This window comes from Colias eurytheme, chromosome 13, assembly GCF_061535395.1.
Source record: "Colias eurytheme isolate Ceu_HAF_F1 chromosome 13, ilColEury1 Martin Lab GWU primary, whole genome shotgun sequence".
Lineage (NCBI taxonomy): Eukaryota > Metazoa > Arthropoda > Insecta > Lepidoptera > Pieridae > Colias > Colias eurytheme.
The window spans coordinates 7,777,984-7,791,393 of NC_142992.1; the positions used below are offsets into that span (position 1 = coordinate 7,777,984).

Here is a 13,410-nt window from a genome sequence, read left to right on the forward strand (position 1 = left end):
ATTGTATGCACAAGAACAAGTGTAACTCTAATAAGGGAAAAAAAATATAACAAAATCGTTGAAGCTGGAAGAAGAAGAAGAAGAATTAATTTACTAAATCCCTAAAAAATGTATGTTACTGTTTTGTTTCTCGAGGAATTAAAGGAAAATCATGATAAGGGTCACTAATTTGATTCCAAATTAAAACATTTATTTGTAAATGGTATTTAATAATCTGTGGTTGTAGTAGTACAGAATACTAAATACATAGTTAGTTAGGTACGTAAGTAGGTAGTGGTTTTAGGAGAAACCAAGGGAGAAACATTAGCCACATCAGTTGACAGTTCTATAATAATAATTAGGAGTTTCGTTTGTTCTGTGGAAAATCTAAAGTTTATTAACATAACCTACCCTTTAATAAAAAAACTAATTTGTATTTGAATTATCTGTTGTTTGAATGGTAAAAATGTTATTCTTTCAATGCGGACCTTTCACAATGGGATTGAATAATTTAATTATCTAGTCAACATAAATTATAAGGTACTAGTGGTCTGCCCCGGCTTCGCCCGTGGTACCTACATGTCTAAACTATCCTATCTCTCAAGTTGGATCGAACTGCACATGGTGTACGAATTTTATTATAATCGGTTAAGACGATACACAAAAAAAAATCCACTGCTTGGCGGGCGGAGTCTAATAGCTCGCTATCGCGAACGCGGGTGTGCGCGAAGTCATTCTTGCAAACTCGCCGCGCTGCCGCTGGCCGACTCGGGACAAACATGTATGGAGTCGTCATACAGTTATAATATTGTTATACATTTATTCAATTGTTGATTTATTGGTTTTATTTTCTTGCTTATAAACAAATAATCTTCTTTCCAACAACTACTTAGACATTATTAATAATTATTATTATTTCGTAATGTTTACTTTATTACAAAATAATACAGGTTATAAATAATCTTTAAAATAACAAAAATATTGTTACTCTGAAAAAATGAAATGGTAATCAATAACGCGGACTACTGAATTGATTTAGATAGAATTTGATGCTGACGTAGATATTACATCATGCCCAGAAATGAAAGGTACTATTTCTGAAAGAAGTTATAAACCCTAATTCTTCTCAGTCAAAGTCAAGAGTGGAAGATATCACTAATACAGTAAAACTGATGCGAAACTTTGGATGTTAATTTGTATATTTTTTTGTTAGTTGTTACTTAATCACGTCAAGACTACATTACCAATTTTGATAAAATATAGCTAATTGCCTGGATTTACACATAGGATACTTTTTATCCGAACTGAACACTTCTGTGGGATAAAACAGGATTCACGATATAACCTAATTCCAAGCGGGCAAAGCCGCGGTCGGAATGAAAAAAATTTTTTTAAATAGAAAAATTGTTTAAAAAAAAATACAAAATATATTGACGCATGTATTTATTTTTTGCACTCTATTATAATTGTAATTATTCATTACAAATAATCAAAATAAAATAGCCAGAACAAAGTTAGGCCCTGGTAGGGTAGGTAGGCAGGTACAGCAATGTGAGACGAACACTGGCTTATTTATACCAATAATAATGTATTATAAACATTAAATTAAGTTTACTTTCTAACAACAAAAATACATAATATTAGCTAATGTGAAAACGAATCAACCAATCATCCCACAACAATGAAATGTGCACACAAATATTCATCCAAATCGGTTCATGTGATTAGGAGGAGTGACTGCAGCGTCATCTTCCGGGCCCAATTGTGTTTCCAGATCACCCAGGAACTCAATTTAATATACTTACACAAAATTTTTCGAAATGAAAACTCACATTACTATGTAAATATGAATATAAACCTGTTTTAGTACTAAGCAATTTCCCGCACAGGTGTAGTAAGTATAAATGAAATAAATATCAACATCAAATTCTTTATACAACATACTTATCTACCACCTACTAAGACATGTAATTCTTGAAATTTTTTCGTATTTTTTTTAAATATAATACTACTCCAATGAGCTCCTGTTCCATATCACGTCCGCCATACTTCCACTAAGTTCACCATGATTTTTTATTTCTTTGCACTTTGTTGCTTTTTGCTAAAAATGGAATCATGCGATAAAACCAGTAGAACGTTGATAACATACATTTTTGACTGAATAAAGGTACTTACGAAGGAGTGGGTTCACATTGTGAACAATCAGTGGGTTTATTTTCCTTCTGGATTCCGGATTTCTGAAAAGATTATCTATGCTATAAATGAAAAAAATCTTACACATTCGTTATGTACTTAAAACAGGGGTACATATCAAACATCGTCTATAATACAATTATCATCAAATTTAAAATAAAACCAACTTCTTCATTAATTTGTTCCAATTGTAAGCATTCTTTTTTCTCCAACCTTTATGTTTCTTCTTCTTATTTTCTTTATTGTCCCCATTTGTCTCATTTTGTCTTATCGTGTTGTCACCCTTTTTTACGATTGCGCGAGCGACACAAGTTCCCCGTGTGACGGCCGTAGCGGGAATGACTCGTGCAGCGATCGGGGTAGGAAGGTACAGGGCGGCTCTCGCTATATTGGCTGGTCGCGCGCTAATTTCAAGTATTTCTTGTTTATTTCAAAACCATCGCATATTTCAAAATTCTAAATCGGTAGACGTATAGGTTGTATATTTTATAGTTAATATCCAAAAAGTCGTAACTTTACGTTTGTTATTTTGAAGATGCCAGAGATTATAAAAAAATAACAATGAGAACTTTGTATTTTTTTTCTATCGAGAAAATATCATGGAATCATGTTTCTAAAACGGTAGACGTATTGTGTTACTATTGAACTTTCTTGTCAAGAATTTTCATCACGACAACTTTAATAATATAAAAATTACGAAGGTTTGAAAAGGGCCGTAAATGTTAGAAAAATTAATTCATCACCTTAAGTGGTTTAGGAGTCCATTGAGGACAAACATTGTGACACGAGATTTATATATGTATAACTAAGGTTTGGAAAAACTTAAATTTAATTCATGATAACATTTCTCAGAAAAAAATTTAAATTTAATTCAACATTTCTTAGACGAATGATTTACCTATGTGCTGTTGGAAAAAAAGGTCCAAGTGACAATTTTTTAGTACTGGCAACACACTACATACATATTTAAGTAGGTAAAAAGGTAGGTTTTCTAAGTACATAAGTAACTAGGTAAGTATATGAAAGAAGATTGATAGGTAAAGTATTAAAATGGAATTATTCATTAATAATATATTTTGAATAATACTTTATCAGAGAGTAGGATAGCTCTAAGAACTCCTTAAAAACCTCTCGCAGTTTCAAATCGCAGAAAAGTCGATATTGGTAAGCGAGGTCACGTTGTCTGTATTTCAAGGTTGTTTTTGTATGTAAACAGCGACTGCGTACTGCGTAGGCAGATCGACTCATAGCTAATGACCTCGCGATATAAGTCACGTACAAAACAAAAACATTGGGTCGATAATAATACAACAGAAATATTTTTGTATAGTTTTATTAGACTTACATTACAGTAGTTTTAGATCATCGAAACGATAAAATAACGTAATAAATCTAACTAGAAATAATAACACAGCAATTTTGAGCTTTATAACAAGCCCATTGGGTTGAGATCAGTCGTTGGAACGGTGTTGTGTTCATTGTAGGATGAAATCCCGGTGCACGAAGCTAAGTGCGGCGGCTCCGCCATCTTACACTTGCATTATAATGTGCAAAATAAAGGTCCTGAGAAAGCATTATTCGCTCGGAGTGTCCCACTGATCTCAGTGACGAGCTCCCCGAAATCTTTTCGGGTTTTCGCCATAACGTCCTCCTTCCGCTTGGCAAATCAGCAATCCTTTTCCACGCCATAGTCTTTTCTTATTTTAACGCATCTAATGCTTATTAGCAGCCTTCTTATTGTTCTCGGTGTTAACCAATTTTGTAACGATCTTTCTCGAATGTCCTGATGGATCGAAGTGGTTGGTGTGCTCGCTCACCTCTTTCTTTGTACGCTGCTTGCCACTGTGACCGGAGAAAATGTGCTTGTCGTGGTCGAAGTTGTAGTAGTCGTACTCATCAAAGAAAGCCTCAGACATATTTAAAATTTATTTCTTCACAGTAAAATTCACACGTAATTTATAGCGCTGACAATGTCACCGTAGATTTCGCTTCAACAAAATGTCTGTCTGCAGTACCGGCGCGTCGCTTTTATAGACTGCTCGAGACACGTCACTGACCGCATGCGCGTCGATAAGTCTCGAAGTGTGATTGGTTGGACTTGAGCCGCGCCGGTTCAACACAAGTGAAATTGTATATGTGTTTGTAAGCCGGTTAATGATACCATACCGTTATTGACTTTTCACGCGAAATTATGCAACGATTATAAAATAAAAAGAACAAAAGAAAATTTTGCTATAGGCACAGAATACATAATAGTAGCTAAACGCTACAGAACGGACACTCTCCGCCTCCCGCCAAAATTAAACTTACCTCACCCCCGCGCGATCAGACATAAAATGGGCCATATTTTTCTGCAAGGACGATACGCAACGAAGATTGACAACATTAATCAAATTGACTTTAAGTAATTTTATTATTTTGGATTTGTGATTATCGTTTTTCGTAGAAAATGGTTAGATATTGTGCTGTTTACGGATGTATTTCATCAGAAAAACGCGAATTTTTTTTTACGCTAGTCACAAATGTGCCAACCATAAAGCGTTAACACACACATTTGCAGTCTCTACAGTGTGACTGTCAAAACGATCATTTTGTATGGAGTGTCCGCGGTGTGCTATAGGTTTAAAATTAAATGAGATCAACCAAGAAATTCAAGTCTTAAAGAACTTTTCAATATAAGACGTAGTTAATTTGGTTTTAGATATAACTATGTAATGTGTGTGTCTTTCTTAGAAAACTTTGCACTTTCTAATAGGTACTTGAATTACCTACATCATAAATTAATGATGTACCTACACATAAAACAAGTTTATGATACGAAAAAAAAACTCCACCAGGTAGGTAGTTACTTTCCGCAAAGATTCATTATCAAGATTTTTTTGTGATGTACCTATTTAATAAAAAAAACACAGTAACTTATTACCCCACGACAATACTTTATTTTTTCTTAGAAATTGTGGAAAAATCTCGAAGATGGTAACATTACGTGCACACATACAAATCCATTGTAAATGACATATTTGTGTTTACCTGTGTAAAATATAAACAAAGTGCAGACTGCATTCACATCACGCTTGCAATATCAAACGTGACCTTTTTTACTGATTATAATTATTGTTTCAATGAAAAATTTTTATTATTCGTTTTCTTGACTTTGTTTGATATTCAGTAATTTATAAGAATGTTTCGTATAAATTTGTAAAACAAGAAACAAATCTATTAGCGCTATCTCTTGGCGAGTAGCTACAACGTACGAACTACGATGTTGCTCAAACTTTATTTTATTTTATTTTTTGTGGATTTTTACACAATTATTTGATGTCTTACATTTTCAAATCAATTGATATGTTTTGGGGGTTAAATATTACATATTAACATATTGACGATATTTACTTCTCATGAACCTAAAGATTATTATCTTTCAGTCTACAAATACTTAAAACTGTCTTTTGGACCATTTGTTTAGGACTTTAATTTTATACTTAGTTCATTTAATATATTGTATATTTTAGAATAGATACAGTTTTTTACGAAATGTGTACCCCAAACATACGGTTTCCAGTTAACAACATTAATAATTATCGTTTAGGTTTACTTACTTAGATGGATAATGGTCATGGTCATCATTTACACAATTATTTGATGTCTTACATTTTCAAATCAATTGATATGTTTTGGGGGTTAAATATTACATATTAACATATTGACGATATTTACTTCTCATGAACCTAAAGATTATTATCTTGCAGACACTATAGGCAATTTTACATCGCCTTTCGCGCCGAATTATATGATTAATGCTTGATATATTCTGGAAATAACTTTGGTACAAATAATACATTGAATGACAATAAGACTAACCTGCCAATATCTGAACAATGCGGCGCATCTGTGCACACAGCTGCTCGTTTGAAGGTGTGCAGCCATGATGGTGAAGGTGGTAGGGGCTCCACAGGATCTGGTGGTTCAGCTAGCTTTCTGTTCTTGTAGTCAGCGCGTCCAATAAAATAGCCACTTAATGCTGAGAGTATGATCACCGTCACCAAGCCAGCGATCACTAATTTGGTCTTCAATTTTGTAGGCCTGTTAACAATATTATTAATATGTTAATGCCATCTAACAATGAGTTTTTAAATCCAATGTAAATTCGGAAATTATATAAAAAAAAAATCGTTTAATCCTTCATTCATAGATATCGTACTAAAATAATTGTACACGCTTATAATTAATAGAGCTATATATATATGATATAATTTATATAATATAAGATAAATTTATTCAATTTTTTAATTTATTCTTTCAGTCTACAAATACTTAAAACTGTCTTTTGGACCATTTGTTTAGGACCTTAATTTTATACTTAGTTCATTTAATATATTATATATTTTAGAATACAGTTTTTTACGAAATGTGTACCTACCTATTAGAAACAATGTTTCAAATCGTAATAATTTTTATTAATATAAACCTTAGTTAAGAAATTGAAACCATTAGGATAAGTATTTACCACGCAACAGCTAATAAACCAAACATACGGCAACATTTATCCTTTACTTACTTAGATGGATAATGGTCATGGCTAAAATTCCCTTGCAATATTGCAAATCTATTAATAGGTGACACCAATCGAATTGTGTCAATAGGAACCTCATCAGCATGAGTGCTTATGAAATGCCGCCTATGCAGTCCATTACGAAAGGAATGCTCCATGGTTTTATGCACCACTACTGTGTAGCAAAGGGCAGGTAAGAAACATAGCGGCCTCACACCCCTAAACGACAATATCGACAGGTAGTTATAAAAAGTGTATACCGGTGAATTTTATTGGTTATCAACTGACGGAGGGCCTAAAGAACTGTCAAAATACATAAATTGCATGATATAATGCAGTGAACTTGCCCGCAGGTTCGGGATCGATCGTTCAAACAGCTGTTCAAGACGGTGACTTTCAGTTGGTCTAATATTATGACGATAGATGGCGAGAACTACCCATGCGCTATTTATCATTGTGGTCTATTATATTTATACTCAGTAATTTTCATGAATAGATAAATATAATAACGCCTATGTATATGTTTATTTTATCATGAAAGGTTTGCTTCTCAACATTGAAAGGCGTTATAAATTTACAGAAGTTCCATAAAATGCTACGAGATGTCACTAGTCTTAAAGGAATTTGTATGTTGTTCGATAAACGCGAAAAAATTTTTTTTATACTTACTTACTTAATTTTCATCAGAACTTTATTTAAAAATAAATTGAATGGTTTCCGCCCAAAAATTACAAACAATATGCTTTATTTACCCTAGAACGAAATAAAAGGGTATATTATGTACATAGCAGCTATGTATATTATTTTCTATAACCTATAATAACTAATAAGTATAGTACAAAATAAGTTTATAGATATATAAGTGTTGATTTTACGCATGACTATCCTATCCTATTAATATTATAAATGTGAAAGTTTGTATGGATGTATGGATGTTTGTTACTCTTTCCCGTAAAAACTACTGAACCGATTACAATGAAATTTAGCACACATATAGAGGGTAACTTGGATTAACACATAGGATAGGTTTTATCCCGGAAATCCCACGGGAACGGGAACTATGCGGGTTTATCTTTGAAAATGCGGGCGAAGCCCCGGGCGGAAAGCTAGTATCTATCTAATTCTCGAATAAAGCCTCCCAGTATGAGATAATTAAATCGTGATAACTATGAGACATGCCGTATCATCAGAAAACCTTGTTTATTTAAGAGCCACGTAGCGATGCATATGATCAAAGCGGTAATCAGCAGATAAGATCGAAATGATAAAAAAATATTTTGTGTCATTATTTAGTAGCGTTATTTAATATTGTATTAAGTAGGTTTTTAATGTGTTTTTTTTTCACGAAATAGAATATATATAAAAATAAATGTTTGTCTTTGCATGCTTAGGAAAACGACAAGTATTCTTCAGATGTAATAGAGCTACTATAATATTATAAAGAAAAAGTAATTAAATATTTTAGCTAATAATCAAAATGTAATCACGTATTCAAACCCATTTCTTTGTTCAATACAACGTGTTACATACATATACATAATTATAAAAACTTAAAACAGGATTTTAATTTAAATACAAGCACAATAATTAGAACTTAAATCACAGAAGTTTACATTGCCTCGTATCTGCATTAAACTTTAATTGCGTTTTCATCCTAATAAACGCGAAAGTTTGTACTGAATGTACCTACCTATGGATGTTCTCTTTCTTGTTACTCTTTGGTGTCTAGATCAGATGATCGGATCCGTAAGAAATTTGGTAAACAGATAGTCATCACTACATAGTATAAAACAGTCGCTTTCTCTGTCCCTACCCAACCAGCAAATCGTTGCTCTATAGAAGGGATAAGAACGTTTCAGAGGTGCTAATTGGTAGTCCTATAAGGGTGATAAGAACGTTGTATAAACCCCAAAGTGGCGCATTTATAAAGCTATTTGGTGGTATTGTGTTGCTGTAGCAGCAACTCAGATGCCAATTGGACCTATAGAAGAGTACACTTATAGAATCGCGATGCTGTTATAGAGCGAAGTAGTGATATAAAAGGAACCGCGATGCTGTTACAGCGCGAAGTTGTGTTTTAAGAGTAACCGCAAATCTTTTGTAGCACGAAGTTGCGATGTACAAGTCACTGCGACGCTATAATTATAATACAAAATGGTAAATCGTGTACCAATTGATAATACGAGTAAATGACTATAGGAACCATCATCGTGGTGTCGAATATTAATTTTTGTTACACTGTTAATTATGTTAGATACATAAACTGACTTGTGAATGAAATTTTACTGATAGATTATATGCATAATTAAGATGTTTTTTTCATGCCCCCCTCGAATTATTGAGTTTTAAGTAATTAAAAAACTAATTTTACACCAAATTGCTGTATAGGATGCCAAATAGCAACTCCGTGGCTATTATACGTCCGCAAACGAACGTAGTTTTGACAACTGTCATGCCATATACTAGATTAAATTAGTAGGGTTCCCTGATGTAAATAGAAAACCCATAACATGTTTTATTTTGTATTTTCTAGTGTAAATTCCGATTTTTAGATTCCGATCCCGAAGTGTCAAGCAAAACACTAGTGTCTGAATGGTCTGCTTCTGAATTATCACAAACCACATGATGGCTGTTAACTTGGTTTTGTTCATAGGATGTAACAGATTGTACGGAATCATTGTCCGTATTCGAAGCCTCACCTTGAATTTGTCTGGTGTCAATCGTTACTGAAGCTGCGATTTTTTTAAATTCATTCAATCCATGATTATTAAATAGAACCCTTCATTTATTTACGAGACGGTGCTGACAATATGGCAGGTTTTTGTTGTTTTAAAGTGAAAGAAACTCTCTTATAGGCCGTATATCTCTCGTAAGTGTCGCATTTTACTACATTAATACGCCGTTTTTGTTACATAACAGAGTTATTAACTCTTTTATACAGTAAATCAGTCCTATAACTCTGACCACTCAGCTATTAAACCACTGCGTTATAATGGGCAGAAAAACACTAATATAATTCAATTAGGTTACAAAGAAGTGATATAAAACTCGGATATATCACCTAATTGCTGTATTATGGAGTTTCAGCAACCATGAAGATTCACAGTGCTATAATAGTAATAAGGAAAACCATTACAACACTAAATTGTCCTATTGTAAATTTTTTTACGCTTCTATAGGCATGGGACTATAAAGGTTACCCTAGAATCGTTTATTGCACTAATTTGCTGTAAAAAAGAGACCACCAGCGCTGTTATGTGATAATATCGTCCTGTTATTGCTGTACCAAAATCTGGATAAGAGCTGCTCTATAAACGCCGTATAAAATAGTGATATAAACGTTTACATCACCTTGTTATGGGACAAATTTGCTATGTATGATTATAGAGCAAAATCATCTCATTAAACGCTATTATACAACAAGCTTGTCACCGCGACACTGTTATACGTCATTTAAAAAGCTTTTTAGTGATGTAAGTTATTGTTATAGGACATCTTTGCTGGTTGGGTAGTATGTCCCTTGTATGCTTAAATTTTTAAAAATACGCAACGGATTTTGATGCGTTTTTTTTAATAGATAGAGTGGTTCAAGAGGAAGGTTTTTAGTATATAATTTACGGGTGGTAAGCTAGTAGATTATAATCTGGATTAGCACTAAAACGTTATTATACCTACTACCTTTTACGCGGGTACCACATGCACATCCGCGGGCTCAGTTAGTTACTATATGTAGTTAGTAAAAACTAAAAAGCGTAATATTTTTTAAAATCTCTAGCGAATACTTCTATTCGCATTAATTTTTGCTCATTAATTACTATCCCATTTCCTCATTCCTACAACAGTTGCGGAAATGTAACTTATTGATTTATATCCTTGTCACATATCTATATATGTCGTGAGCATGTAAGAAAGTTTACGAGAAGGGCGAATGACACCTGTTCTTGAGAAAAAGTAAAATAAATTCAAGGAAAATCGTAGGTACAAATAATAGATTTTCTATTGTGTCTGTGATTCCGGGGGCTGAGGCATTAATGCATATTAATTATTATCAAATATTCTTTTAAACGACGTATTCTTCTATACGTACTGAAATAATATTATAAGAGGATTTTTTTTGTATTTTCTTTAACGCAAATGGAAATTGAATTTTTGTAATGCGGAGCAAGCTACCTAGTTATTTATTTAAAGTCCTTGGTTCTGAATTTAATTCATATTTAAATAATGTCCAGGAACTATAATTATAACGATAACGTTTATCGATATTTTGCTTGCATGTGATTTCAATATGATTGACATGATCGATTACAGTTAGTATAATATTATAGTATTCTGGAAACACCTGGATAGAATACTTTTCCCTCATCGCGATAGGTAATTTCACTGAGAGTAGAATAATTTAGTCGTTCAACTATCAGTTATTTGATTAATATGATCTCTTAGAGATCATCTATAAGATATTGAACTAGTTTTTTATTTAATAAAAATTAGTCAATTTTGGTCAGTATTTTTATTAGACCATCGATATTATTATATAATAATATTTTTAAATGTTTTAGGTATAAAGTTTTTACAACCTACTATGTTATTTGGATAGGTACACACACATTTTCGATATAGAAACAGTTATAAATGTGACTTGTATTCATATCTTAAATTTATAACACCAGACATTGGAAGCTACTCAAAACTCTACCTTTTTTTTTAATAACTCGCCAATGTGCTCGCCACAGACCATAGTATAATTATTTATACTATGCGTCTTGTATGCGTCTATCCAAAAATATTTGTCAAAGCATAATTAAATTCACGTTATCACATATAATTCCAGATGAATGATCAATGATTATAATTTTAATTTATTTAAAAATTACAATTATGTATATGTATATACAGCAGTTTTGTTCTATCGTTTACATTTTCTAAAATATACCTAATGTTTACATAAAAATAAACGTTTTCATACTTTTCACATTTACGTAAAATAATATTTCTCTATCAGGCAAAGACTACGTAGCTAATTTTCGTGAAATTGATATCCTACTTGATGCCTACTTGATAATTGATATAGGGAATTAAAACAATTTGTAAGTAATAAATAAACATATACTTAACTAAAACATAATTTTTAGATATAAAATTGAAAACATAAATAAAAAGCGCACCAACCTTTCTCTGTCTGATTCGGGTACCCTAATTAGAACATGCCGGCTCTTTCTTCTAGCACCATTAGCGTTTTTTAACGAACTTTGCCTCAACAACTGTCTATCGCACATTCTGCACTATTTAATTCACGTCCGTATTAATTAGTCGAACCTTCGCAATGGGAAGTTAGCGCGGCAGTGATACAGCGTGCGTGAAAACTGTTAACGCATATAATGTTACTATTCGACCTTAGCAAACGTCACTAAGGCTCCTTGGATGATATAATACGTATATAATATAGCAAACAGGTTGGGGAAGTAAATCGCGATTTGTTATCGCCGTTTTGGCGCAAGTAATAATGGAGCGAATTGATTAGTTTGCGTCAGAGTTACTAAGTGTCGTGTTATATTTTGTAAAAGATTTTGTGATATTTCAAGGCCTTAAAATGTTATAGATGTTTATAATTATTATCAGCTTGCTTTGATTAACTTTTTATAGATAATCAATGCACTTTGCGTCATGCGTGTGAGTCTAATCTAAAAGGACACTCATTTGTTGTTTACACTTTACAGAAGTAATTTTCAAAATTAATTATTATAATGTAAGTGGATAGGTACTATAAAATATACACTTCCTTTTAGATGTACTTATAGATGGATAAAGTTCCACGTTGGTTGTGTAAGTATTATATTTCTTACTCTACTAAAAGCTACATTTTTATTTTTTGTATTAATATTAAGAAAACAAATATGTAAAGGGCTTCAAATTATTCCTTTACGTTTACAAAATTCCTTATAGCATCCATGTTTATCAAGCGAATGTTTCCAGAAATAATATTATTACCATAAATAAAAAAGGTTTAGAGCATCCAACTGAACTTTGTTTATGGATACATAATTATTGAGATAAAACGATAATATTCATATAAATTTAATATATTAGGCTTATATTAGGTAAGTATGTTATTATGAAGCACATCCATTATTTGTGAATACAAAGGGCATTTGTTATGCTCTAATATTCTGTGAATGCGTTAACGGTTAACTCTATAGGTACATGCTTTATAATTTATTCACCAGTTAGAATGATTATAATATTATTAAATATTTGTTTATTTCGTCAATGTTATGGTAGTATCACAGTATTACAATATTATTTCCTATATAGGCATGACGACAGTATCCATAAATGATCGTATTAGTGTTTTTAAGGGAAAATGTATAATAAATAAATTAAATATAGCGACTTAGAAATCTTAAAAACATTAAGATTAATGAGATTATCAATAAATAAAACATTGAAATTCTGAAGTTCGCCATTTTGACTAAAACACGCGTGACGTCACGCATAAGTAAACAACTCACGTCAGATGTATTTTGTTGTTATGAATATGTTGAGAATACGCATTTTTATTTATTTTCTATTGTTTCACGTATGCTTTATCGACTCAGAACAGAAATATAATTGCGAATTCACGAATACATGGTTCGGGATTCTCCGCGCCAACTTTATACAATAATTTCTTATTATTTTTTCGCTTGAAA

At 32.2% G+C, this 13,410-nt stretch overlaps 2 protein-coding genes and 1 long non-coding RNA gene across 5 annotated transcripts in view; all 3 read right to left on the reverse strand.

The window, feature by feature from the left end:
* Positions 1–13,410, reverse strand: part of LOC149903529 (glutathione hydrolase 1 proenzyme-like) — a 40,860-nt gene that overhangs the window by 18,030 nt on the left and 9,420 nt on the right. The window contains exons 2-3 of one of the 3 annotated variants that reach the window (XM_090109057.1): positions 11,891–12,084; positions 6,034–6,255 (exon numbers count right to left, since the gene is read on the reverse strand). In XM_090109057.1, coding sequence (XP_089965183.1) covers positions 6,034–6,255; positions 11,891–11,997 — 329 coding nt within the window. In that variant the 5' untranslated portion in view covers positions 11,998–12,084. Of the gene's footprint in view, positions 1–6,033; positions 6,256–11,890; positions 12,153–13,410 lie in introns of those variants that run through there. The other 2 variants (XM_090109058.1, XM_090109059.1) reach the window with 2 other exon arrangements.
* Positions 1,410–2,910, reverse strand: LOC149903531 (uncharacterized). Its single transcript, XR_016457421.1, has 3 exons — positions 2,340–2,910; positions 2,155–2,216; positions 1,410–2,080 (listed from the first exon to the last, which is right to left on the reverse strand). It is a non-coding gene; the product is annotated as an uncharacterized LOC149903531 (long non-coding RNA).
* LOC149903532 (nuclear protein 1) lies at positions 3,490–4,192 on the reverse strand. Its single transcript, XM_090109060.1, has one exon. The coding sequence runs from the start codon at positions 4,086–4,088 to the stop codon at positions 3,885–3,887; it is 204 nt and encodes a 67-aa protein (XP_089965186.1). The 5' UTR covers positions 4,089–4,192; the 3' UTR covers positions 3,490–3,884.